We start from the raw sequence: 27,768 nt of genomic DNA, 5'->3' as shown, positions 1-27,768 counted from the left end.
GTGCGCAGCTGAGAACACAGGAGCCCTCACAGGTCACCAGGAGTCTGACATCTTCAGTAACAACAAATAAACCAAGGCGCAGCTTTCCCGCGCGGGTTTCTAAGTCCCTGTTAAATTGTCTCGCATGTGAATTTAACTCAGTAAATCTCAGTTACAATTTGTGCTTGTCTTGCTCACTTTTTCCCTCCCTTTGTTTTTTGTTTCTCCTAGTTTCTCTGTTTGAAGAACATCTGAACCTTCCTAAAAGTGTGTCACGACAAATTTGGGTTAAGAAACAGCGATCTGTTTGATCCCTTTGACCTCTTTGATGTACGGGATTTTGGAAAGGTAAGAGTTACTCCTGTGCTCCTGAAAAGTGATGATTCTGGCACTGCTGGCACCGGCTGGTTCTCTGGATTTGTGCTGCAGGTTTTTGGATGGAAGTGCCATGGTTTTGTGGCTTTCTGAGCAGCTTCTGCACCCCTTTAACCCATGCATTGGGCACCTGCTCCCCAGTGCTTTTGGTAGCCTGCATATCTAGGGGTTGAGTCTGCTGTGTCCTTAGTGAAGGGAGATCAAGCCTTCAAGCTTTCTGCTTTAGATTACAAAGCCTCTGGTCTCCACCTTATGAAAAATGTCTTTTTTTGGGGGGGAATCGATGGATCTGTGCTCGTGAGAGCTGTTGGGAAGAGGCTGTAGCCCTGGGGATGGGGTGCTTCGCTGGGGTCAGGACGTTGGGTCCTCTTCCCAGCTCCAGGTGCCTTGCTAGGTGGCCGGGGCAGAGCCATGCATCTCCTTGCCCGTGGGCTCCCATAGGGACAGCACGCTGGGACCAGTGTTAAGCATCACCCCTGTTCGCCATTAACCAGCCTGGGGTTGAGCCCTGCATCCCCAGCAGCACGGTTCCCTGTAGCGATGTTACAAATCATTATAACCCAGGTTTGTACCAACCGTGTGGCAAGGACCCTTCATCCACAAGTGCTTCTGGTTTTGCCCCAGGGTGGGCACAGACCTCGTGTGGTCCTTCCCCAGGGGCCGCTGCCTCTGCACCCAGCGGCGAGTGACGTAGCTCGGCTGAAATCACTGTCGGTTTTGTAACGTGGCCAGTGAGTGGCTGTGGGAGTCAGGGAGTTTCATGCCAGCGTGAAACGAGTCCCCTGAGTTTCTCAGAAATGTGTGTTTGGAGGTTTTTTCTTCCTAGGTGCTGGCTGGTATTGTGCCATGTGTCGCCTAGATGGGAGAGGAGGGCGCGTTTCTGTGTTTTGCTGTAATTGATGGGTGGCACCGAATGCTGAACAAGACTGAGCTGTGAGGGAGGAAAATCCTACCTGGTTTTGACAAGTGGCTCTTGTTCTGATACCCTGGCTTTTGACGGGGACAGCAGCAGGGCTGTGCCGTTACTCTGATGGATGCCGGGCTCAGGGAGGCTATTACACAGGACAATTGCTACATTCTTCAGTGGAAAAGGTGTTAAAAGATTTATTAAAGTGCTCTATTGTTTTACCTATTCCGAGCTACCAGGCATAAGCTGCTGGAAGGCATCTTCTCTTCTGATTATCCAAAGAGTAGATTTTCACTGCTGATGGGGATATATTATTTGATATTTATTGCCTAATTTATTTCTGGACCATTATCTGGAATGTGCAATTGCAGGGGCTTGTTTTATGAGTTTTTTTGATTTATGAAATACAAGAGGGCTTTTGTTGTTCTGGGAATATGAATGCACAGAAGGAACCTTTTGGGCTGGGGAAAGAACCACTGCTAATTAAAATGCTGCTTTATCACCACATTGTCTCTTGCTTTGTGCTGTTTCAAATTGCCTACGATGCCTGTTAATAGAGCCTGGCGTTAAACAGTGCTGGAACGTGGCGGCTGAACACAGTTTGGTTTCCTTTTTGGTCTGGTTAGGGAACAGCTATTCCCTTCTCCTTTTGTTCACTTTTTTGGGGGGGACATTCAGGTTTGTGACTTGGGAGAGGACTTGCCATTCCCTCTTACCTCATGACAGTTTAGATTTGTAGGAGACTTTGGAAAGAAACTTGTTACAAACTTCCAAGAAATCCAAATGTAGTTTTATTGCCTGGATCTTGCTTGTTTTCACGTGCATCGTCATCCTCAAACGATCTTAGAAGATGTGGGAGGCACAGATTCTGTGTACAAAAACCTGGCTGATCTTTTCCCAAAGCAGTTTTTTTATCAGTTCGGTGGAGGTATCAGCTGTTCAGGTCTGCACCACCCTAAATCCCTCTGGAAGCCTGTCAAAACATCCCCATTGTCTTTGCCACCTTTCATTCCCACGTTACCCTCAGATCTGCGTTCAACAGTGGCAAAGCAAATAAACAGGGAAAAAAATCCGCTGTTGACCAAAGCGCCTTTCCGTTTTGAGTCAGGGCGAGAGCCAAAGGAGTCTCTCATCCATGTTTCCACTGGCCAAACACACAAAAAAATTCTTCCTGGAGCTATTCATTCCTTAGATCAATAGCGTTTTGCAGTTACAAGACACTTAGGCTGCGTAGGAGACTTCTCTGAACAGAGCACAGTAATAGTCGCCCGTTTAATGACACGGAAACCTTGTGGAGTGGTGCTGGGTGTTCCCTCTCTGGATGCCGCTTGAGTAGTTATTCCTCTCCTCCAAACCAGGCGGCCAGGGAGATCAGCGGTTACTAGTAGTAACGTTTGAGTTTGCTGCAGTGCACTGACTGAGTAGAAAGGCAGGGGCTTGCGTTTAGGTGGTGCCAGGCTATATGTAGAGGGCTTGTTCCTCCGGCATCTGCGGAGTCCTTGTGGGTTTCTTAGTGGAAGAAAACCACTAGTGCTTAAGAAGAGGAGGAAAAAATCAGATGCGTCAGTCTTGCCTTGACCAGCTGTTTTCCCGAGGGAGATTTCCATAGCTCCCTTTGGCTTCTGAGCCAGGGCTTCAGCAAGGAGGAGCTGCCGTGGGATGGATGGAGCCTCCTCCAAAGGAGCAAGTGTGGTTGGGGGCTGCTCAGGTCCAGGACTGAGATTTTTATGCCTGCCTTTGCTACTTCCTTGAGTTTTAAGCTTGGGAAGTTACTACTTCTTTCTGTCACCAGGATAACAGCTGGTGGGACAAGATCGTGAACCATGTGGGCTTCTTCAGCAGAAACCCCTGTGGAGTTGAAAAGCTCCGTCTCTGCCTACACGGGATGTCGGGTAATTGGCAAGTGTGGGCTTTTGCCAAATAGATGCGTCATGTTTCTTGTAATCTGCTTGCAGTGTTTCCCAGTTACCCAAGGGAGTCGAAAGGCCAGTTTAAATTGCTCATAGCTGGGCTTTTTTTTCCCCTCTGTTGTCCAGTTGTTAAGCAGTCCCGTTGTGACAAGGGACATGCTGTGTTTCCCCAGGTGATGCTGGCAGCCTGTATTTCAGGCTGTGCCCCTTTTCAGACACCTTGAAAGAATATATTGCTCTATTGTTTCTTACGAGATGGTTCTTAATTTTTTTTTTTAAATTTTATCCCTTTAAAGCGGCTCAAAAGCTATCCATAATCAGTGACAGCTGCAGAAGGGTTTCTCCGTGGCTGGGTGTCTGCTGCAGGACGCAGAAGCAGTGCAGTGTGCAGTGCTCGGAGGAAGAAACCCCCCTGTTAATATTGCCTCTGCAGGGGTGCTGTGCCCAGGCTTCGCTAGCGCAGCCTGGTTCCTGAAAAAGAAATAAAATAAAAAGCTGGTGCTCATGTACGGTGTGCTGTTGCACGGTCGTTCATGCACATTTAATAGCAGTAATGGTATAAAATGTAACTCTTATTGGACTTGCTAATTTATTGGCACCAACTATAATGAGATAAAATGTACATAAATATGGATTAAACTCTTTATCACTCTATTAGTCAGCATGATGGTAGTAAGGTTCATTAAAGGGAGTTACTCATTTTCAATAAGTTGCAGTAATGTACTATTTTTTTTTTGAGAAATATAGTTCAAATATTCATAAACCTGTGGAGCGTGCCATTTATTAGCCTCCCACTCCTTTCTGCTCTTCTGACATGTATTTAATAGTCTCAAACTTTTTTTGAAGTTCCTGTACTGTTTGGAAAAGCTCCCCCCCCCCCCCCCCGCGAGATAGGGGTCTTTCCTACCCTGACCAACAGATACAAAATGATGCTGTGCTGAAAATGAAAAAGGGAAGCGGCTCACAGGTCAACTGAAAGATGAGGAGATACTGATATTGAGATTTAAATAGTGTTTTTCACTCGGTTGGTTCTGGTCCAGAGGTTGGTGAGAGCAGCACCACCCTTGCAGCTCAAGCAGGGCTCAGAGGACGGGGGTCTGGGTCAATCCTCCCCCTGAATTAAATCCACCAAGGTTCGCTGGCGAGCATGCCTCGTGGGTGGCTGACGGAGGACTTGTACATGGCTTGTCTTGCATGTCCGAAGTGCCGGGGAGGAGCCGTGGGTGGTGGGGAGGGTGACCCGGAGCACGGCATGCTCCAGCGAGAGCCGCTTTGGTGGTGGCAGGAGGACCAGGGCTGCCAAAGAGGGGATGTGCTGGTGCTATCAGAGCTGAAGCGGTGTGTGCCATCTGTAAAGCATTTGCATCTTCAGAATAATTTTTGATGTAAAAGCGTCCCCTTCCTCCTGCCAGTGAGCTGGCGCGGAGTGCTCTTGGGAAGCCCTTGGGGGGATCCGAGGTGTCCTCGTGGGATGCTGCTGCAGATATGTCCTCAGCTTCATCACCAGCACCCTGGGGTTGGAGAATCCGCAAAGCAAGAGGTGCCGCCTCACTGGCCATTGGGATGGGGTGCTGGGGGAGCTGCGATGGGGTTTGACTGCTGTCATCCCCGCATTCCTCTTTGACACCCCCCCCCCACCTCTTGCCAGAGAGTCAGAAAACTGAGTTTTCTGCCCCTTTCCAGATAGGAGGGTGGGGAGCGTTGTCAGAATTATTTAAGGGATTAATAACTGAGAGTTGGTCGTTTGTATTTTTCCCTGTTTCTCTGCTGAGAATTCCCCTCCCTCCATCATCTCCAACTTCACGTACAAGTCAATATCCCTGCAGTGCTACTTTAAAGGGTGCCTTTTGAACACAAGTTTGGGCAGATAAAGGGAACAAAGGGGGAGATTTAGATGAAATAATATATTTCATATGGTGAAGCTTTCCGATGAATGGCTGCATTTTGCTGCTGTAACAAAGCAAGCCCCATGCCTGCCCGCCCGCAGCTGACCTGCTGGCGGTAGGAGCAGCTTGGCTTTTGCCATTCTTGACTTTTGGGGATTTTTTTTTTTTCTGACCTCTCGTAGCCAAGAACAGATGAAAAGTATTGCATTTTGCTGGATGCACCACCGAGTGTATGAAGTGATAGCGTCTGGGAGTGGAGAGGAGCATTCAGCGGTGCTGCAGGCGGCCGAGCACAGCATCCCATCGGCGGCTCCTGGGTAGTTACAAATCTCCCAGAAGACTGGGGCAGCCAGACAGACCATGCTGTGTTGGACCAGGCTGCTGTGGTGGCTGGATGCGTGTCAAGAAAGGGGTCGTATCGCAGATGAAAACATTTTGAGTTGCTGTAGAACTCGCACAGCCTGGGTGAAGTGGGTGGGGTGGGAAGTGAGAAGACTTCTCCAAAAGAAGGGTGTGGGTATGTCGGGGTTTTGTTTTTTTGGTTTTGTTTTGTTTTGGGTTTGTTTTTTTTTTTTAAATTCCCAAGAGAGTAGTAGAGTAACTGGTCAGCAAAGGGAATTGTGTGTGTGATTGCATGGGAGAAACCAGGAACCCCCTTAACCCCTTGCCTGCCCAGTGCTTTCCGTGACATCCCCACTGAAGAAGGATCCCCAGGACAGCACCCTGAGCCCACGCTGCCCTCCGTGTGTCCGTGCAGAGCACCCCAGCTCTTGCAGGGCAATATTGTGCTTTAGGGACCACTGCTGTGCTTCTCAAAGTGACCAAAGTGCTTTGTCAACAAGCTGAAAATTCACGTGCAACTTGGATGCTGCCCACAGGGTTTTGCCCAGAGCCCTTGGGTGCTGCAGTCCTTGCCCGAGGGAGAAGCCCTGGCTCCGGGAAGCATATGAGAGCATGGGGAAGGGCACGGGGGAGGCAGCCCTGCCGTTGCAGCTCGTGGCATGCCTGTGCAGGGCCGTCACCACCTGCCAGTTGATGGTTAGCTCCCTAGCTGCCTGCAGGAGCTGCGGGTGATGCTTGGTCCCTTCCGTGCTGGCACGTTGCTCAGCTGTCATTAGATCAGCTGGTGTTTGGCCATCCATGTTTTAAATGTCTTTGCTGGAGTTGTACTGGAGATTTGGGTACGGGGATGAAGGCTATAAATGGCAAAACCAGACTGGAGCAGTTTGGGTTGGGTTTATTTCACCCCTCTCCCCACCTTTGCCACTTTGGGGCTTCATTTGGGCTTGGGGCTGCTTGTCTCGCTCTCCATATGAACCCAGCTCTGTATTGTTCGTGAGCGTCCCGTGGTGCAGGTTAGTCTGGGGTGATGCTGTCGGATGTGGGGTGATGCAGGGACCCTTCTCCCATCCTCCTGCTCCCCAGCACCCTGAGGACCTCAGCGGCGGTTCATGGGGTGGATGCAGTAGCAGGTGCAGTATGTCCAGCAGATGTTTTCAGCCAGAACACTAAAAGTATGTACAGGAAACCCTGATGCTGAACTTCCCCAAAACACAGGACACATGAAATTACAGATTTTTGCAGCTAGCCAAGCGTGTAGCCGACAGTGCTTTCTGCTGTGCAGTGCCATGCCCTGCATAGGACACTTACCTGGGTGGTGTTTGCTGTGAAGGATGTGGTAGGTGCTGCCACACTTCTAGTAGTGTACATTTTTAGGCTCCAAATCCTGGAAATTTCTCCCTGTTCTGCTGTGAATATTGCCCTGAAATATCTGGTGGACTCTGAATCTTCCCAGCTGCCTGACGTGGTTAATGTTGAAGGGGCTATGCTGGTGTATTTTGTGGTCTTCAAGGGACCAGTAACAGCACTGGAGCCTTAAATCATGTGTAGGCAACAAGTTAGTTTTACATTTTAAAATGCAGTTAGTTTTACATTGCACCCTAAAGCAAGCTCCTCGGTGAAATCTCTGGGCTTTGCCAGCCCAGGTAGGGTGGCTGGAAGTGGAGCCACTGGGCTGTGGCCATGGTGTCGCCTCCTGTCCCCTCTGGCTAGAATGAGAGGGGGCACACTGGGCTCCCATCAGTGCTGTGGGAGGAGAGTCTCCGCTTGCAGCCAGCTTTTCGTGCTTGGGATTAGGGCTGGTGGGATGTTGCACGGCCGAGAACAGACCCCTGCGTTCACCCAAGGTCTCTGGTTACGAGGGCTGGGTTCTCTGCCAAGAAATGCTTTGCAGCATCAGACCCGCTCCTGTGGTTCCTGATGTTCAGCTCTGTGTCAGCTGGGCACCCGCTGGAGCTTTCACCAAGCAGGGAGCCTTTCCCTGGAGATGCTTGGCTCCTTGCTGAGGATTTTGTGCGTCACTGAGCAAGGACCGGCACAGGGAATCACTGCGGTGGGACTTGTTGCCATTGGCAAAGCCGCGCTGGTTTCTGGGGGCACAGAGAAGAGGTGCTGTGAGGTCTCTGGGGTTGTGAGCGTGCATCGTCTGTGGGCTCGGCAGCCCAGCATGCAAACAGGGCAGGTGAAACGCCGAGTCCCAGCAGCTGGTGCCTGGGTTGGAGCAGGAGCTGGGCACCAGTGCCCACGGCCCTTTGCTATTCACTACTGCCAGAGCTTTTTGCCATGCTGTGGCAAATTCTTTCTGCTTTTTCCCCTTCCTCTCTCCCCTACTTAGAAATCTGGACTCTTTATAGATGTGCAGCTTCTCAGTGGAGCTGAAAGAACCAGAAATGTTCCTTCTGGGAAGCTTTGCCTTTCCTTTTTTTTTTTCTTCTTCTTTTTTTTTTTTTTCTTTTTCTTTTTTTCTTTCCTCCTTCTTGGCTGCTTTCCCTAGTATTTTTCCAAGGGGTCACATTAAGAGGTGTTATGTTTCAGATCAAACAAGTATGGGCAGGATCTTTTGTAACTCCCGTAGTCTGGATGGGAGAATTCTGCTGTTGGGCCGTAAGCAGTGATGTAAGTGTTTTTTAATGTGCAAGGAATCTGAGGTATTGATCAGGACATGGATAAATGCATATCCTTAATGTGTATTAAATTGATTTTCCTGTACCTTTGTCATTTGTCTGAGCTCCCCTTGCAGTAATTTTAGACAAGATCAGGAGGAAAAGATCTCTTTTTTTTTTTTTTTTTTTTTTTCCCTTGAGTAACCTGTGAGTGTTCAAATACCAGTCCATGTCTCTAAAAATGGTGAGAGGGGAGAAGCTAGGCTCTTTTGGGTCATCCAGCAGGTTTTGGCCATTGTTTGAAAAATGCATGGTTTCATTGGAACCCCTCAAGATGTTTTTCCTTTCTTATGTCATCAGCTGTTTGAGACTTAAAAATACGGTGAGCATCATCGTGACTGAAAGGTGTCGACAGGCAAGGTCAGTCGTATGTCTTGGTGCTCAGCTCATCTGCCACTGCTTGAGCTTAACTGTTCAGTGTGCGTTGGAAAAGGAGGGAAATACATCCCAGGTAATGTCACTTAAGGGAGTCTTGGAATAAAAGAAATTTTTTATTCTATAATGAGCTCTTCTATTTCTTCATTAAAATCTTCCGCAGTTTTCTCAGCCTCTTGGAACTGCAGCGACTGATGATGAAATTGTCCCAAGGGGAAATGCTTTGGTTACAAATAATAATTAACATTTCTTGAAACAGATTAACAGGCGGGTGTAACCATGGTTTAGCAGAACGGGCAAAAGCTGAAACTATCAGCCTGAAAGTACTGGCTTGGCTGAACTCCACAAACCCCAGTGCTCAGGGTCATTCTGTACAGCATCTTCCCCATGAACCAGAGTAAAGAAAAAAGAGGGGGGTGGGGAAGAAAGCTTCCATGGGGAATTGTGGTGATCCTTGGGGCAGGAGAGTTGGAACAAGTCAGCACATTGAAGTATCGCACCTGGACGCAAACATCCTGGTGCCGAGAGGAGCCTGGGTGTCCTGTGCTCCTTCCCCAGCGCATTCCAGGAGAGGGGCCAGGACTGGGATGCTCGGAGGGAGACAGGCTTTGGTGGGCAAACCCAGGGTCCCACCGTGCTCCTGCTAGATCGGTACTTTCCATTTGGGTGGTTACTTCCTGGAAGAGAAATGTGAACGTTTCAAGGAAATAAACAGCACCAGACTATCCGCATCTCAGCAAGGTTTGCTGCTTGCAACCCCACCTCTAACCCGCTCCTGGTCACTTCTGAGTCTTCCATCTCTGGAGGGACTTCAGGTTGCTGAGGCTGTGGCGGGTGAGTCCTGTCCACTGGCAGGGACAGCTTTAGAAACCAGGACTAGCCTCGTCTGGGGATGCTGTGGAGGTTTCTCATCTCCCTCCCACACTTCTTCATGGGGGAGAGTTAAGCAGGCAGGGGAGCGGGGGCACACCTCAGACTATTTTGTTCCACTGGCTGTCAGAATGGGCTGCTTGTTTGTTCTTGGAGGGCTTCCAGAGAGGGGATTTTTTTTTCTTTCCTTTTCCTTCAGAAATGAAATACTTCTTCAAAAACTCCCTGGACGTTTGGGGTTCCTCCTGCCTGCCCACTGTGGGCCGGCATCGGCGTGCACACGAGGGATAGAGTGGGTCAGAAAACCTGGTGGGATACCCCTGAGCTGCAGGGTGGGCACACAGGGGCTGCGTTGGGTGCAGCAGGTGAGGAGCTGGGCAGTAACACAGGGTCACAGCGCTGGGCTGCAGCTGTGGTGCTGGTAGGGAGCAATTTGCTTTCAGGAGCTTTTCAAAAGCTTCTCTCTCAACATCGCAGGTGAGGTTGGAATGAGCGATGCATCTGCAAACCATCTGCACGGGTATCTTTAAGTATCAGTTTCCCTTTGGAAGAGCAGGTGTGTTTCTCCTGGGGACAGATGCCACTGTATTTTCCAGCTCTCAGGCTTTTCCTTGCCTGGCTCCAGAGCTGGCAGAGGAGGGAGATGGGGTGGCTGTGCAGCCCTTTGCCATACAAGCAAAGGGCTTGCAACCCTGGTGGGACAGCAACGCTTGCTCACCCTTAATGCTTTGCTCTTCCAGTTAATGAGCCTCAGATGGTGATGCTGCGGCTAGTTCATTTACGCTCTCAGTCTTAATGGTGTGCATGTAAGTGAGACGTTCTCCTCTTCAACATCGTTCTCTTCCTACTAATTACATATTAAAGCATAACCGTGGTAGCAAGAAAGCAGCCTTAATGCACCCTGGGTAAAGCTAATGATGTGGACACACTGCACTTTGTGGCATTTGTCATGGTTTCCTATTCTAGGTGTCTTGTTTGTAATTTTAGGAATTTTTGAGCCAGCGTGGCCTTGGTAAATGCTTGCAGTCATTCCTAGTAATGAGAAAGGCTTGTGTGGGAGAGGCTGATTGAGCTGTGGTGGAGGTTTCTCCCTGGCTGACAGATGGTGGGGATTTCACAGCCTGTTACTTAACTTTTGAAAAAGGTGATTAATACTTCAGGGGAAGGAGCGATGTGCAAATGGGTTGGAAGTAACATGTAAATTGGAGCCAGCAGGTTGCATGTTCTTCTGGGGCTTGGGATGATGATGTTTCCCATCCTAATCCCAGGACAAGGCTTCATCTTTTTGCCTTAACGTTGCCAGCTACTGATGCACAGCACCTTTTCTGCGACTCCGGCCTTGTGGGAGAGCTTACTTCCAGCTCTCCACCTCTTTCATGTGCCACCTTCAAGGTCACCCTGAGTTCAGGCAGCTCCGGAGCACATGTCAGACTTGAAGCACATGAAGGGTCTCAAGGCTGCGGCGTGATGCTTGGTTGCTCTGCCACAGGCTGAAGCCTGGAGATGATGGGGCAGCAAGGATAACTTATGCAACAGATGGATTCTGCGTTGTCTGAAGGGTTGGTGTAGATGTGGCCCAAGAAGCAGCGGTTTGTCCAGGCCCTGCAGAGTGGTGGCAGTGGAGCAGTGACAGACCTGGCAGTCCTGTGCCCTGACCTGCTGCTGTCCCACATCCTTTAGGAGTCATCTTGCTGAAGACAGTTAATTACTCATACGAGTAGGGAGATGGCTCCACAGCTATTTGTGTTGTACGGTCCTTGGAGGTGCAATGGATGGTGCTTACACAGAGTCATGGCTCTCGTACAGGTGTACTCTTCTCTCTGTCTCTTGGGTTTGTAGGTCTTAATTTAAAATATATCTGGAGAGAACTGGTGCAAGGGTGGAGCTTTGGCAAAGAAAAGCTTTGCAGAGTTTTCTCAAGGAAAACCAATGAGGAAGGATTCTTCCCCATCCACAGACCTTCCAGGCTTGGTGCTACAAGTGTGTGCTGAGAATTAAATGAGAGCTGGGGATCCTGGCAGGATTTTGGGTGCAAGCGCTGGGTGTGATACCAAGGGTGTTCTGTCACACCCTGGCTTCCCCTGGGTGCATGCAAAAGGGAAAGCAACTGGGGATTGTGCTGGAAGACTAATTTAAAAGAAGTGTTTAGAGAGCTGGGGTGTGAGATGGTGGGCTCCCGGGCACTGCTCTGCTGTCCCAGCGATGTACCTGAGCCTGGTGGGGGTGCAACAGCTCTCCGATGGAAAAGAGAAACTTGGTCTTCCAAGCCAGTGGACTGTAAAGATTATTGAAAAAAAACCCCAAAACAACTGAATATATTTTTTTCACACAGAAATAGTGCTTTAGTCCCTGTACAGAGAGATTTATCAAAAGAACCTCTGTGCTCCAGAAGCGGAGCTGAGATCACAGCTCGTTGCAGATGTGAATTGAACTGGCTGAGTCTCACTTCCATCAGATGTGAATAACCCTCGTACAGAGTCAGTCTCATCTTGAACCCCACACATCAGTGCTGCTCCTAGGCTGTCTTTGCAGAGGCTAGGTTTGCACAGCAAGTGAATTTTTCTTTAAAAATGAATTTTTTGGCTCCCGGAAATCAGACGGCGAAGCTGGCTGCGAGAGCTGGGGATGCGGGCACAGCGATGTGGGATGCTGGGGAGCAGCAGCAAATAGAGCCCAGCAGCTCCCCGGGGAGGCTGCGCCAACGGCTGGGGAGGTGTTAGAGATGGATCCACCAGCGCGTAGGTTTTGTTTGGTTTTGTTTTTCAGCTGGGATGTTTCATCCCCTTATAGTAGATGCTGGACGGGAAGCTAATTTTAAGCGTTTTCGGCTAATACAACAATGTGGGGTGTTCTGGATTTTGTAGACCTAGATGACAGCTCCTCTGTGGGAATCTTATTTTGGGGATGGAGTGCTCAATGGGATTAGACTTTTATGATGTCTGAGATCACGCACAGAGATTTATTAGTCACTAGGAGAGTCTGTAACAGGACCTTGAGTTGAACGTGTTGGCTTGGAAGCTTTTTTTTGCTTTTTGATGCAAAAAACATTGGACCCCATTGACCTTGATGGTATTTTTGAGGTAAAGGAGGAAGCTGGCTCAGGGTCATTAGCCCATATTTGATGTAAGTATGAAGTTTTACTTAAAAACATGCATGCACAGAAAAATCCAGAGTTAGGAAATGGATAAACTTCTGGTTTCAATCCAACCTGCAGGGAACCATGTGAAGGACTCTTGCCTTGAGGCCTCACTTGACTCTGTTTGCTCAGCCTGTTTCCTCCATCAGCCGAGTCCAGTGTGTGTGCTGCCTCCCGCCCTCCCCCTTGCCTTTTTTCATAATATTGTTCTAATTACTGGACTGTGAAGAATTGACTCTTAAAACGCCTCTTGGCAAATTCCATTTGTGCATTGATGAAATCTCCCCTCGCTGCAGCCTCGCCATTAGCCCTGGCCACGTTCAGCCTGTCCTTGGGTCAGAACTTCTCCTCCACCTTTCCTGGGCAAACTGGGACACGCTAGTTGGCATGGTGGTGGGAGATCATAAATGCCAACGGGATGTGAAAAAGGGAAGAAAATGAGGGATGTGGAGGCAGGCGAAGGGTTAAAATTCTTCTGCCGGGATCCCGCTGGTGTGTGGGGTTTTTTCACAGTGCTGTTTCTCCTGTTGAGCTGCCAGATGTAGGTTTTTTGGGGTAAACTGGGACAGCCAGGGTTGGCTGCGGGTGCAAGGCTCTGAGAGCAGGAGCTCAGCGAAGGGCTTGCAGGGGGGTCCTGGGGCTGAGGATTTCGGGGCGGGTGGGTGAGCTCTGGACCCCGCTTGGCGCAGGGACGTTTGTGGTGCTGCTTTGCCTGCGTGTGGCCATGTCCTTTGCCTTCTCACAATGGCTGTCCCTTGAGGAAGGGGCTTGCTGGCTCTGCCTGGACCTTCTGCTCCCTGCCTGGGTGCACGGGCTTGCAGCAGACTCTTGTGCCAGTGCAGTCATCTTTTGATGTTGCAGAGACTTTGGGGTTGCATGGCTTATGTGCTTTCGAAGTGGGTTATTTCCTTTAAAAAACATCAACACTATAGGGTTGTTTCCAGGGGCTTTTTTTTAACTGAGTAGGGAGCACCTGAGTAATGCTTCAGGCTTTTTCTGCAGTTGCAAGGGGCTAGAAACCTGGAAAATAAAACTGAAAGCTTAGTTAGCAAGTAATTGCAAGGTTCCCAGGACTGAGGCTTTAAGAAAAATGCCAGAGAGGAGGTTTTCTTCGTAACGTGAAGAGCCTGGTCAGCTTTGGACCATCTCTGGATTCCAGAGCACTTGTGCCAGGTCCAGACAGCAGACTCGTGCTGTGAAATTACAGGTTGCTTCTGCCTGGGTTTTCCTCGCCCCCCTGTTTGCAGTCTGGGAGCTGGACCAGCAAGTCCTGGAGAGGGGACCAGAGGGGGCTGGAGAGGGGAGCAGGGGGGTTGTGTGGGTCGGAGAGGTGGTTTTGGCCATGGCTGCATGTGGGTTGTGCTCCCTGGAGCAAAGGACCTGGGGACTGGGCTGGCCAGAAGGCGCTGGTGGTTTTGGTTACCATGAACTCTCCTCTATCAAAAAACCTCCCAGGAATCCTCCCTGCAGGATGGGCTATGGGCCCCAGCATGGGGCCAGTGGCCAGGCCGGGCAGTGGAGAGGACAGTGGTGGTGGGATGGCAGCCCATCCTCTATGCCCCTCTGCCTGCAGAGGGTGGCTGTGCTGCTCAGCTCCCCTCCACAGATGCGCTGGGGCTCACTGGGCGGTGGGCACCCTCTCCCACCTCCACAGCTGTTCTCTGGCACGTAAAGGGGTTTGATTGCCCCTCGCTGGAGCACTTGGTGCACCCGTGGGCTGCTTCTAACTGCTTCTAACGTGCCTCTTCTTGGTCAATGGCTCACAGAAGGGCAGTTATCCTTCAGAGGAGCAATAGAGCCTGAACCTTCACCACCGGATCGCATTATTTTGGCAGCTAATCAGTTTTAACCTTGATAGGGGGAGAATTTGTAAAGCAAGGGAAGGTTGAGAAAACCTGCACTGGACTAGGCTGGGGAGAACGTGGCTGGGGCCACACCAGGGATGAATGGTCTTGTGGCCAGGGATGCTCAGCTTTGGGCTTCTTGTTTTCACAGTGGCAGGGACCTTCAAAATGCAGGGAAAGGGCAGTGCTGAAAGCCCTGGAAGTGGATAAAAAGAGGTGCAGCCACTTGGGCTGGCAGGTGATGTTGCTGGAGAAAGCTTTTTGAAAGCAGGGTTGTGCTGTGCCGGTCCCGGGAGCTGTTGGGGTCTGTGAAGCCACACCAGGAGCTGCAGCAGGCGCTTCTGTTTGTACCGTGTGTTACAAGAGTGTAAACCAGCCAAAATACATTTAGCTTCAGGCCCTTTGGTCTTCTGAGATGCTTCTCCAGCTCCGTCTTGCCACAGAAAGTCTTGTAAAGAGGTAGCGATCGATTAAAATTAGTCGCAGCAAGTTCCTGTTCGTGTAAGCTGTCTTGAAGGACAAGCAGATCTTTAGATTTTTGTGGTTTTGCTCCGCTCTATTTCTGGCTCCATTAAATCCATTTTTACCCTATTCTCTTCTGAAACATAAACGAGTAAATGCCATAACAAGGGCACACTTAAGGAAAAATGAAGCATGACTATAAATATGAGTGACCCAACTAAAAGAAAGGTCAGGTAAGAGACATTACCCAGTAGTGATCATTAAGGGTATCAGAGTGTAATGTAGCATCCTGGTGCACCCATGTGTTCAGTAAAGCCAGTTAGAAGCCCTATGGAGAGAGGTAGGAAATGTGAGATATGCAGAGGGAAGCTTTTCTTTCCCGTGTGTTTGCATTCTGGGCAATACAGCAGGTGGAGTGGAAGAGGAATTTTGATACCAATGATTCTGTGTGATTCCAATGCGCTTGGAATTTTGAAAGAAAAGAAAAAAAAAAAGTTCCCTGCGTTGTGGGGGAAAGGAAGGGGCTGAACAATGGCTCTTTGCAGCGTGACCCTCGTGGTGCTTCTGTTTGGAGAAGGCAGGGCTGTTTGCTTTTCTGCTCCTTGGCATGCGCTGAGCAAACCTGCACCAGAATGTTTGCAAAGCACGTAAAGATTTTTAGCCTGTGTAGTTTAGAGCCTGACCTGCAATTTGGTGCTGAGGCTGGGTGCAGAAAGCTGCTGCCCCATCGCCCGGCCCAGGGCTGGTGGTTTCTCCTTGAGGCACATGCACAAGAAGGAAAATATCCGGAGTTACTTAAGAAAACAGAAATGTCTTGAAGACAAGCTCCTGTCTCGGTAAGGCAGCTCCTGCTGTGTGGGGCTGGGAAGGAGTTTCCCGTGGGGATGTTGGATGTAATGGTGTTTTTCAAGGCTTTTCTGTGTCTAGATGTGTTGCCACCAGCCCCAGCGTGTTTCTGCCTGTCCGCGTGTCTCTGTTTCTGCCCATTTCCCTGCCTAAGGCTTGCCAGGTATTCACGCAAGTGTGGAAGTGCATCCAAACGATGTCGGGAAGAAATGGCACTATAGAGAAATCCCTCTTTATGGCAGGAACCAGGTGAATGGGGATTTATCTTGGGGATTAACTGGGCTCTTCTCATTTTGCTTTTCCTGCCTTGAAATTCAGTTCCCTGGATCCAAGAGGTTGCTCTATAAGCCTGCGCTGTCTGGGGGAGGTGCAATAATAAAACTATTTAAATTCTCCTTTGTGTTTTGGAGGGACAGTGATAATTCCCTTGGTGCCGAGGTTTATTTTGCTTCACTAATACCTTGGTTTGAGCAGTTTCCTTTCTTCCTTTCCCTGCTCAGGGCTGCAGTTTCAGAAAGCTCTCTTCTCGAGGAGATTTAGCATGTGCACACACCATGTGAAGTCGACAGGGGCTGAACTTCAAAGTGAAGCATGTGAATAAATATTATCCTGACTTGAGGCTACTATTTACTCTTTTTTTTCTTCTGAAACAAAACAAATTCATACATGCCTTCTCGAGGCTTGGAATTAATCATTCTCTTTCTTTTTTACCACCGTGGCAATGGCAGCGCTTATAGTATTTACTTGGCTTTGCTAGATGGTGACCTTCTCTGCCTCTCCCAGGTGCCGTGGGTTTTACTGTTTTGCAGCCTTCTTTGAATATTGGGATGGAAATACTGTAGTCAGGGCCAAAATACTCTGCTCTTGCTTGTGTAGCTTCCCTGGGTCACCAAGGGGCCAGACCCTGGTGTGACAGGAGAGGCCAGGAAGATGCTGTCAACCCCAACCTGAACCTTGGAGGATCAGGAGGGTGTTTGCTTCAGGCTGCAGGGGCTGAACGGGGATTGTGCCAGGACTGGGTAGTTTGCCGTGGGATTTGCTTCCTGGAAGCACCAGCAACAGGCAAGTCCTTGTGTCCCAGGTGTCCAAAAGAAGTGAGTAAATTTGGATCCAGGCAACTCATCTTTGTAGGGCTTGACTTACAAAAGGTGTGGGTTGCCTGTCCTCTGAGAATTGCTGTGGCTGATGCTGCCTGAGGCCATGCAATCAAATCCACCAGGTCTTCAGCTGATTTCTAGCTACCTTGTGCAGGTGGGAGCTGGGTTATTACTGTGCAGTTGCTGTCCCAGATGCGTCTTGCTGTCTGGTTCTGCTCTCCTCTGCAGCTCCAAGCAGGCAAAGCCTTCATGCATAGAAAATAATAAAATAAAATTATGCCATCAAATGTTTTATGTATGAGGAGGCATGGGCTGTCAATAATCCTCTGTGTTTTTTAATGCAAACTCTCTCTGTGTTTCTGCTAGTGGCTGATGACACCAATTAATTTTATTGTTTGGAAATAATCTTCTGTGGTGTGTGATTTGCACGGTTCTAGCCTTATGCTTTCTAATGATTTCTCTATTAATTTCACTGCTGCCAATAAGCTGAAGATACCTTTCAAGTGGAAAGGGAAACATGACCTAATACCACGGATAAAATATTAGCAAGAGCAAATTAAATCCCGGTTAGCAGTGTTAGGACCCCAGCTGCTAAAGACAGAAGAGCTGCTGAAGCGTAGCAGTGAGCAAAGAGCTGCATGTGCTGCGTATGGATGCGCGAGAGCACGGAGCAGTAACTTTTTGAACAGCTTTAAAATTCATGTAGAATTGGTGGGTTTGTCCCCTCCCGCTCCAGCCGACTATTCCCTGGTCAAAAAAAAGAGTTTGACCCCGAGAAATGAAATTTGTGTGCCTCTATGTGCTAGAAACGCTGTGGCCAGGCTCCCCCCACTGTAGCAGGGTCGTGCTTTGCTTTCATTCCTGTTTCTTGCTCTGAAGACGGATCTGATGGGAGCTCCTTGGCAATGCTGCCTTGGCCGTGACGATGTACATCGTTGTCATCTCACATCAGTGTGTAAGGTCGAAGCTCTGTGGAGGAGCTCCCTCTGTCTTGCGGCACAGTGGCGATGAGTGGGTGGGTAGTGCCACTTATTTTCATGGTTTTCAGCATCGCAAGCCTCATGGGTGTCCTGGAGCCTTGTCCTTCTGCAGCCTGCACCCATAGCTGAAGCTGAAGCAAGGTTTATACGGAAGATTTGCAGTGCAAACTGGAGTCAATGACTTGGGTGCTTGTTAGCTGCCAGTCCTCCTTTGCAACAGCTGAGCTCTAGCAAGCATATTTTGGGTATCTGGGAGAGGAGCTGTGGTTTATCGTAGTCATCAGCCCCAGTCAGGGTGAAGAATAGAGCTCTGAAGTAATGGCATTGTAGAAATGTGCAAATAAATCCCTATCAGGCACTGCCGCCCACACCCACGAGTAACCTCATGGAGAGCATCTTTACCCTCCAGCAAACTTCACTGGCTGCTCTGAATCTGACCCCAAATCGAGGAAATAAGGTTAAAATAATGATGAGGTCAGGTGAACCTATCCTTCAGCCTTGGGAAGAAGTCTGTACTCGTGGTGTGGCTGTCAGCACGCTCGCGGCTGAGGCTGACTTTCTTCATCTATTTCCATCTAAAAGGAAAAAAACATTCTTGTAAGGCTCAAAAATGTCACCACATCAATATTGTCTAAGTGAAGCAAGGAGGAGGGCAGGGAGTCCATGCAGATTGTGACCACAATATTTATATTTATATAAATATACAGGTATTTATTGCTTTAACATTGTAGTTGCTATGCTGGGAAGTTTTGTAGTTTCTGCATAGAAATACGAGGTGGAAGAGTTGGTAATCAAGGATATGGACTTCTGGGCTGATGGCTGGGGCAGGGTGAAGGGGTGAAAGCTGGGAAAAGAGCTGGGGGGCTCGTAGAGGGGGTGGGGGGGGCTGGAGCCAGGGATGCGCTGGGGCTGTGTGGGCTGCCCTGGAGCGGCTTTTCCCTTACAAACTTCTTACGGGATGCAGGTCATCGGGCAGGCTTTGGGCTTCCTTACGCTGGGAGAGCGACCCTCACCTTGGTTGGAGTCATTGCTGGGTGTTTTGTGTTGGATGGTACCTTGTGAGATATTTCAGTAAATTCGTATTTCCCCTCCACGTTTTTAATGGCAAAAGCGTACATAAACACTGAGTTTTCACAGAACTGCATCGTGACTGTGGGCAGGTAGGAAATAATATAATGAACTATGTATAAAAACAGTTCTCAGGAGCGATGGTCTGATGCAGGCAAGGTGGCTGTGGTGCCGGGATGGTGTTCCAGCAAGGATGTGTTTGCCCTCCCGCTGCCCGGTGGGGTCCCTCCAGCCCCGCAGCCATGGGCAGTTGCCTTCGCTGTCGTTTTTTCCAAGGAGTGCCATCGCCTTGGCTCAGTTGCAGAGGGCACCTTGACTCCCATCCAGCTCTCTAGCAGCAGGCAGGAGCGCTGGCTAAAATGCAGAGCAATGCCCAGGCTGCTTCATCTGCCCTGGGAGCTGGCTTCGGACACCTTGTAGCCATCTTTGAAACAGTGCTAAAATGCTTACGGTCACATCAAAGCCCGAGCATGAGGTTTCTGCTGGCCTTGAGTTTCTTTGCACTGGGTTCAGGATTACAGAGTGAAGTCAAGCCCTCCCGTAGGGTAAGTATGAGCACGAAGCCATTACAGCTCTGATTTCATGGGGGAAGTGACCAAAACTCAGTGCCTGCTCTCATCTGAGTCACAAACTGAAGATTCAGGCTTTTTTTTTTCCCTTTGCTTTTGGGGGGAAAAAAAAAAGAAAGGCAAAACTGCTCAAAGAAACTGTTTGTCAGCTAAAGCAAAAAATAAAAAAAAAAAGGAAAAACCACCCCCAGAAAACCCAAAGTCACTGATGCTGCCCACCGCTCTGGTTGCACCTCTGGAGCAAACCCAAAGCAGCGGAGCGGGCTGGGCTATCTTTTCCTCCATCGCTGCCGCTGTGAAGGGAGCACGCCAGCTCTGGTTCATAATTAATAGTCTTCCAGCCTGATTCTGCTGGGAGAACAACGAGGACATTGAGAGTGGGTCCGTGTTGGCCGCTCTGCACAGCGGCTGCTAAGAAAGTCTGAGCCTCCTGGTGCCTGCTCTGAGTCACCTTCACTTCCACACCCAGAGCCGTGCTTCCCACCCGGGCATCCCTCCCTCAGATAAAAACTGCTTTAGACACAGGATTAGGGGGTCAATAGTGGTGTAGTACTACGGTGAGATTTTTCCCCGTGATGCTTTCTTTTCTTTTCTCTCCCTTATGGACTGTAATCCCTCCAATATTATAAGAAGTGAGGAGTAATGGAGCTATTGGCCTTTTTAAATATGTATGAACTTCTCAGGAAAGCCAGAGAAATGAGGAGCGACGAAGACAGATAACAGATGCGAGATGGTCTCACAGCCATGTCATTTAACATGCATGAGGATTTTTTTTCCTGGTGTCCTAAGTCATTATTCATAGGCAAAGCATAATGTTTCTGTTCTTTTCGTGTATAGATGATTATTATTTTTAAAAAGACTGTATCGGGGACACAGCTGTCCGTATCACAGAAAGCTGATGGTGCACTTCCTACCTCTGGCTTGCTGGGGTTTTGCTGCTAGCAAACAAAGATGTTTTCTGCTTCTTGTCGGGGTCAATCTGGCTGGTGACTCGGTGAAACGGGCTCTGTGGGATATAGCGATGTCTGTGACAGACCTGCACGTGTGTATTTTCTGCACATACGTATTTGTTGTGATGCTCAGGTTTGGCTTCTGAGAGCGGAGCGGGTCTGCCCTGCCTCTGTCCTCTTCGTCCCTCCAGCCGAACACGGTGACCCAGGGCAGATGCTCAGAGTTGCTTCCATTTGCGCTTTGCTTTGCTGGTAAATGACTTTGTGTTATTCCCAAATACTGGCATAAACAGTGGGTGTGTGGATGAGCTGTGCCCCGATGTGTTCCCTGCACGGACCGCCTCATGCGCTCACGGCAGAGCAAAGCATCTTGCTTGCTGTCCTAACGGTGCTGGCAGCTTGGGTTTGCTCATCTTTACTTATTTCCCTGTACAAACTGATAGCTGAAAAGGTTATGAAACTCATAATTTTGGCTGAAATGCAGCTAATCGTTTTGTCTGAAAAACACGTTTTTGAGAAGATTCCTTTTGTTATTTTCACACTGTGCTTTTTTTCTTCCTTCAAAACCAAAATGATATTTAATCCATGCTTGGTTTTTTTCTGAGAACTGGGAGCTGTCGAGAGAGGAACAGCAAGAGCAAACCTCGCTCAGGTCACCCCTTCCCTCTCACTCTGCAGCCGTTGCATCCCCCCCAAATGAATTATTCAGGCGGCGCTTGCAGCGCAGGGAGGCTGCCCCTTGCAGCCAGCAGGTACTGCTTGGATATCTGCCGGGAAGGTCGCATAAATGGGGTGACACCCGCTTTTTAACAGCCCTTTGATTTCACAGCATGCTGTCACCCTGTGTGAGCAAAGATTACTCATGAAGGGAAGGGCTGGGCTGCAGAGGGTGAATTTCTTGCTCCTTATGGCTGTCTCCATGTGAGTGTTTGCCAGGATTAGGTCTTCTGGTGTTGTGGATGCACGTTGGGAATGCACCGGATAGAACAGCCCCTGGGGCTGGAAGTAACCTGTGCTCATCAGGAGAGTGTTTCTGGGGGCTGAACGCAAGCCCGTGGCTCAGTCACCACGAGAGATGTTGAAGGAGCGATGCTGATGACAGAGATGACTTCATGGAGTCATGCTCTGGTGTCTGTGGGGATTCACTGAGCTCACCTGCCTGTCTCGGGGAGCATCCCAGCTCCTCCAGAAAGGCTAAACCTGATTTTCTGCAAGATGCCTATTGGTGTAGCACATCTAACATACCTTGAATTTGTCACCATAATATATGTCATGTGCATTGATTTTTATTTTTGCTGGGGAAGGGAAGCTGGTGAGGGTGGGAGCCTGGGGAAAGAGGCAAAGAGGCAGGGATGCGGTAGGATTTTACCAGTGCCTGGTAAGGGAAGGCACTCCTTACCCAGGATGTAAGGATGTATGGTGTTCCCTGGTGCTGCCACCCGCTTGCACAGGGATTGTGTCTGTTACGGGAGCAAGGTGGGCTCTCAAGCACGTATTTGATTTAGTCGGGTTCTTCAGGCTCTGCACCATAGAAAACACGGTGGTAATTGGCTTTCAGCCACCTCGCCCGGGCAGGGGATCGATACAGCTCAATATGGGGGTTCGTCTCGCCGTTTGTGCTTTTTCCAGAAAGACTCGGGGAGAAAAGATGCCATTTAAAGAAAATTACTGCATTGCCTATCAACTGAAAACAAAAGTCTTTTGTCCTGTCAATCATTTGGAGGCTTTATCTCATCAATCAGACAGAAAATGACTCCTTTCCACTTCTGCCACGCTTTGCATAGACCTGGTTTCTCCTTCATTCAAACAAACAACTGTTGGAGGCAGTAGCTTTTTAATTAAAAAAAATATAAAATTTCAGTATTTTGACGAGAGGAAGTAGTAATGCAGGTTAGTGTGTGTCCTGTCCTACAGCTGAACCTAGGTGATGTATCAGACTATCAAGTAGTGCCACAGGGACAAGTGGCCTCGCTTTTCCCCGCTCTGTACACGTGTGGGTGTGTTCCGTGAATGCCTCAGGCTTGTGCTGGCACGTTATGCACATGCTATAAAAAGTCGCTGTGTGCTCAGACTTATTGCACGCCGCTGGATTAGGCGCCGTAAGGTTGGTGCGCATTAAGTGGCCCAGCTTTGGTGGCAGTGGCTGCGGAGGGGGGAGATGAAAGTCTCCATCACTCTGTGATTTCCAAGTGCCCCGCCGCTGCCGGGTCCCCGGCGGGGTGCTTCACCCACAAACCCCAGGTGAGACAGGGGTGCAGGGGCTGCGTGTATCCATCTCTCTGCCAAATATTGGAAGCTTGGCTGCGGAGGCAGTGAGAGCAGTGAGCCTTGAGTCTCACCGCTTGCGGGTTGCTCCGTGCTTCTTAGATGCTTTCGGAGCCTGGAACTAAAGCACGGCATAAAGTGTATTTCCCAAACATGAGCAGAGGTTAATGAGTTCCATGCAGGTCCTGGCCACGGCTGTTTCCACAGCACATGGATGATGTGCCAGGTGCTGCAGGCTGCCCCTGGGGCTGCTGCTTGGAGAGCTTGGCTCCCCTGCCCTCGCTGCTCCTCCAACTGGTGATGTGAGGCTTGCTGCTGATGGGGCTGGTTGTCTGGCCCATGGTGGGCTCGGGAAGAGGGAAGAGGCTGCGGATTTATGCCAGGAGGAAACCACAATAACATGTGCGTGCTGGGCTGTTTGCAGTGCCCAGGTGAAGCACTTTTTGTCGCTTTGCAGCAGGCGCTTGAGCAGGACTTGCCGTAACCCTGTTTGTTGGCTGGACATTGTGTCTTTTGAATCATTTGTGGCTTTTGTTTTACTCACGAGAGTGAAAGACATTTTCCTTTCCCTTTCCACTTCCCTTCCCTTTCACATGGTGGTTTTCCTTCCCATGCTGCTCCGCCGATGGGCTCTGGCCAAGCCCCTGTGTGAGCCCAGGTGCTGCCGCAGGTCCAGGTGCCACCTGTCCGTCCGTCCATCGGTCCGCGGCGATGGGAGCCGGGCACCAAACACCTCGCACACCCGCCGCTGGGCTTTGTAGGGATGCTGGCATGCCGCTGCCTTTTCTCCACTAGGGAAACTTATTCTCCTGCTCGAGCTGGATGCCCAGTTAAGCTCCCGTAGCTTTGGTCATCTCGTGTCAGCAGCGCTGCTGGTGCTTCCAGCCCCTCGGGCAGCTGGGGAGCAACACAGGGTCCCCAATTCCCCACTCCACTTGGCCCCGTGGCTGCAGCGAAGGTGCTCTCCACTCATGCCAAGAGCAGCTCAGCAGTCACCGGGGCTCGCTGCTTCACAGCCTCTGCTGAGTCGGGCCGTGCTCCGACAGGCCCACCGAAGCTGGGGATGCTCTTTTCCAGCTGCCGCGTGGCTGGGGTGCGTGTCAGTGCCCGCCGTGGGCTGTTGGCCATCTGCTCGCTTCCTCGCAAGCTGGCCGGGCTCGCTGGGCAAAGGCTTTTTCCTGTAAACAGCTCTCTCCTGGGGCATGGCGTGGTGTCAGGAACTGGTATCATTGTTCTCAACAGCCGCATGTTTCCCTTTGCAGCCAGCTAAATATATAAAGCTGCCAGATATATAAAGCAGCCATATGGAGTTTCCATTTCTCTCTCGGCCCCTCTTTGAGCAGGACACCTAAAGCTCTTACTGCGTGCCAGGGCTTTTATGGTGAGGTTACGTGACTTAGGTGCCTTTGGCTGATGGTTCTTTACCAAGCCAAGGTGAAATACTTGGCAGATAGGGACATCTTTTTGTAGCAGGGAAGCGTGAATCATCCCTGTTAAGCTTTTAGTTGGAAACTTTTTTCTTTTTCTGCAGCCTGGCTCTTTTTCCGCTGCTCCGACCTTGGATGCTGCGGCCACTGTTGTTGGTGGTGTGTCTCCAGGAGCAACACAGATGGAACACTGGGTGCTCCATCCCCATCGCCTGTGGTAGGAGATGATGGAGCTTGTGGGTTGCGTGGCCGGGGATGCAATTTGCCCTCTGGCAAAACGCAGCATGCCGATGTTGCTCTGCATCCGGAGGTGATGCTCTCTGCTCCGTTTGCTTTCTCTGCCCAGTGGTGCTCTGCTGGGAGTCTTGGCTCTCCATGGTTTTACATCAGCTCTGTGTGTTTTACCCCTTTTTTGTTGCTAAAAAAAGTTATTTTCAGGGTGTGGTTTGGGCTGGGCTGTGCAGTGTCTCTGGAGCAGAGAGCAGGGACCAGCGCTGGTGATAACTCACCACCTTCGCTGGGCATCTCTGTTTTAAGAAGCCTGGCTCGTTCCCAGAAATTCTCCTGATTCTTTACACGTTGGTATTTTATAAATCCCAGGGGACCCAGCCCCAGGCAGGTGAGTCAGGGCTAGAAGAGCTGTGGTGCAAGGACCTGGTGGGCAGTTTGGGGACTCCCTTGGGATCCTGCCCGGGCACCCACCTGCCCTGGCCAGCACCCAGCCCACCGCCACGGACGTGGTGTCTGCTGCCAGGCAAGGACAGGTGGGACCTGGTGTTCCCTTTCATTTCTCTGAATGCAGATGATCTGTCTTAGCCAGGCTTTTCTTAATAGACAAATGAGTTGCTCCATTCCCCCCCCCATATCAGTCTTTTTGATTCTTTTCCTTCTGAACCACAACAAAAGCTTCAGTGCACTGGGACCTGCAATTAGATTCGCTCTTATTTTCTGAGTAACTCACCTCTGGAGCACGCGTGTGCTGGGAGGCTCCCAGGCCGCATACAGGAGAATAGCCACAGGGCTGAATTTGCATTTCTGCTGCATAAATTCAAATTGCTTTCATCCATCAAGTGATTTCACTGGTGAGAGGATCACTTCTTATCAGGGGGTGTTTGGATGCTTGGTGGCAGGGCCCCGGGAGTTGCTCTGGCATCTGACCCCAACTGGGCTGCAGCTCCAGCTCCTTTGCAAACATAAAAAAACCCCAAACAAACAAAACCCCCAAGTGCTGAGTGTGATGTGTGCCCCTGGAAGCAGCACGCTCATCTGCCGTGGGAGCATTTGATCCCCGCACTGTGTGCCTCTGAAGCTGTGGGGAGTGTGAAGTCTCACCTGGGCGCTGCTTTCATCAGTAATTACACCTTCTTGTTAGCTTATTCATATATTATCTCACTGTTCTCTTTGAGCGTAACAACTCTGGTGGTTACTGAGCAATTGGTGGCTGTCGGTGCAAGCCTTCGCTGTTGGCTTTTACTCTTACAATAATACAGATAAATGTGCGTTTTGTTTTGTGGTTTTTTTACATCCTTTGTGATGTAAAGGACTTTACATCTCTTGCCTTTCATCCTTGAGTATCTTAAAGCTTTGTATGAGCAGTTGGTCTCTCTGAAGGAAGCACGCTGCCCGTGACCCAAGAGGCAGGGGCTGCTCCTGCTCTGTGCAATCGATGCTCCCGAGCACCAGAAGATGCTTTGAGAAACACGGGAACTCCATCAGTTCTGATGAACAAAGAGTCTCAGTTCTCCCCATGGAGCCTTCAAAAGAAGAAGAGCAGATGGCATTGAAAGCATCTTGCTCGATGACAGTCAGGTTGGCTGCAGAGCTGAAAAAACACAAGAGGTCACACTTGATGGGTGTGTGGTCGTCCTGAATGATTTTTGGGTCTTCCACAGACCTCCTTTCTTTCTTGTTACCAAACCTGGGACTTTGCACCCGTGTCCTGCTGAAGGTGATGCAGTCCCTGCACTCGCAAAGGGGGGATGTGGGCTTGGTGTCGACTTGCAGAGGTTTTTGTTTCCTATGAAAGCATTTCTCACCCTTCCTTCTTGTTTAACATGAGCTGGCAGAGGGTATTGGTTCTGCTTTGAGCTGTTTCTCAAGTGTTTATTGAAATGTCACTGCTCCTCTCGTGCATCTGCCGACAGCTCTGCACCTTCCCGCTCAGGTGGAAAGGGCTCCCAAAGTCAAGTGGTGGGCAGGGACCCTGTGGAAAGGCGGCTTAATGCTTGTGTCCTTGCTGCCCAGTGAGCCAAGGCTCCCAGGGGAGGGAGAGCTGCACATGGTGTTTGTTTCTCAGGTGCTGGTGCTGCTGTTGCTGCAGAGGATGAAGCACAATGAAACAATTGCCCACGATCCATCCACCCACTGCACTTTACCCAGCGGTTTTTTTGGGGTTAATGCATTGAAGAAGGATATCTTTTGCCACATTTCCAGTGCTGCTCATGTGTAGTGAGGAGGTTAGGTTTGTGGATGTGATGTCCCAGCGTGGTGCCACCACGTCTGGCTGTTCTCCAGCTGGGTGGCTAGGTACCATTTGGTTGTGAAACGGCATTTGCCACCTGCACATCCCCAGTCTCAGGGTAGGGTATTGCACCCTTGGCGGAGGGGATCTGCAGACTCAGACTTGTACAACTGCAGGAATACAAACCGGAGGAAACAGTTATCCTGCAGGGAATTAGAGTTTGCAATTTGATACCTGACCCCGTGATGCGCCTGTGAGTGACGGCTGCGTTAGGGGTTTGTGTGGCTCTTTGCAGCCACCTTTTCTTTCCATGTGCCAACCTGTCCTAGCGTAGGGCTGATGCTCGTGCCCGCCTGCTTTCCAGGAGCCTGAAATCACTTGGAGGTTCATTACTCACATTAGAAATCGCTGTGCAGGCTGCACAGCTCATCCTCCTCAGAGTGATCACCTCCCACAGAGTGGTTGCTAACGAGGAGAGGACCACGCATCTTCCATGACTTTGGAGGAGGAAGATAAAATAAAGAAAAGAGAGAAAATAAACTTCTTGCTCCAATTCTTGTTCTCCTCAGCCTCGCCGCTTGGATTTTGGTAATCATTTTAATCTGCAGTTGGGTTTCCCTGGCAGCATAAGAATCTTTCAGTGCCTGTCATTTTCTTTGTTACTTTCAGGCTGGTTGTTTCCAAACTCATTACGCTTGGCATTTATTTACCAAGGCTGGAAGCAGCTTGCACCAGGGGCGCAAAATGGAAATTGATTTACAGTGACGGTGTGTGATCTAGAAAACGTCAATTTTTTTCCTCTCGAGTCTATAAATTAGTTTTGATTCCAATGAGATTTTATACTATACTTATAAATCAGGTCCCAAGGAGCTGTGCGAGTGTGGGAAATTAAAGGAGTCGGGCAGCATCCCTGCAGCACGGCGGTGCTGATGCAGCTTTATTGTGGTGCTGCTCTTCCACGTGCGGATGGAGGGCTGGGCGAGTGCTGATGGCAGGCGGTTTGCATGGGATGCCCTTGGGGAAGGGGGCTTTCGGCTGGGGAGAACGACCAACTGCTAAAATACAATTGTATCCTTAGTCTATCCATTAAACTATAATAGGTCTAAGATTTTAGGAAGATAAGGGTCTGAAATGGCTTGTGACTTAAGGAAATGAGCTGCACGCTGAGTTGTTTGGAAAATATCAATGCTGCAGCACTTCCAAGCTAGCAGACCTCTACGAGGTTCTGCCTCAGGCTGTGAAACCGCTGATGGTTTTGGAAATTTTGGGTTGTTTGGACTTGCAATCTCAGCACTGGGAGTGTCCGTACCATGTGAGCAGCTAATGCATGGGAGTGCTCCCGGAACACTCCCTGGGACC

At 49.8% G+C, this 27,768-nt stretch overlaps 1 protein-coding gene across 1 annotated transcript in view; it reads left to right on the top strand.

Moving 5' to 3' along the window:
• The window catches only part of VAV2 (vav guanine nucleotide exchange factor 2), a 149,255-nt gene that overhangs the window by 33,558 nt on the left and 87,929 nt on the right, over positions 1–27,768 (top strand). Inside the window, 1 exon segment of the mRNA XM_055720424.1 lies at positions 211–327. Coding sequence (XP_055576399.1) covers positions 211–327 — 117 coding nt within the window.

Source organism: Falco cherrug, chromosome 9, assembly GCF_023634085.1.
Source record: "Falco cherrug isolate bFalChe1 chromosome 9, bFalChe1.pri, whole genome shotgun sequence".
NCBI classification, from domain to species: domain Eukaryota; kingdom Metazoa; phylum Chordata; class Aves; order Falconiformes; family Falconidae; genus Falco; species Falco cherrug.
Note: the sequence above shows the minus strand (reverse complement) of the source record. Positions and strands in the feature narration are given on the sequence as shown.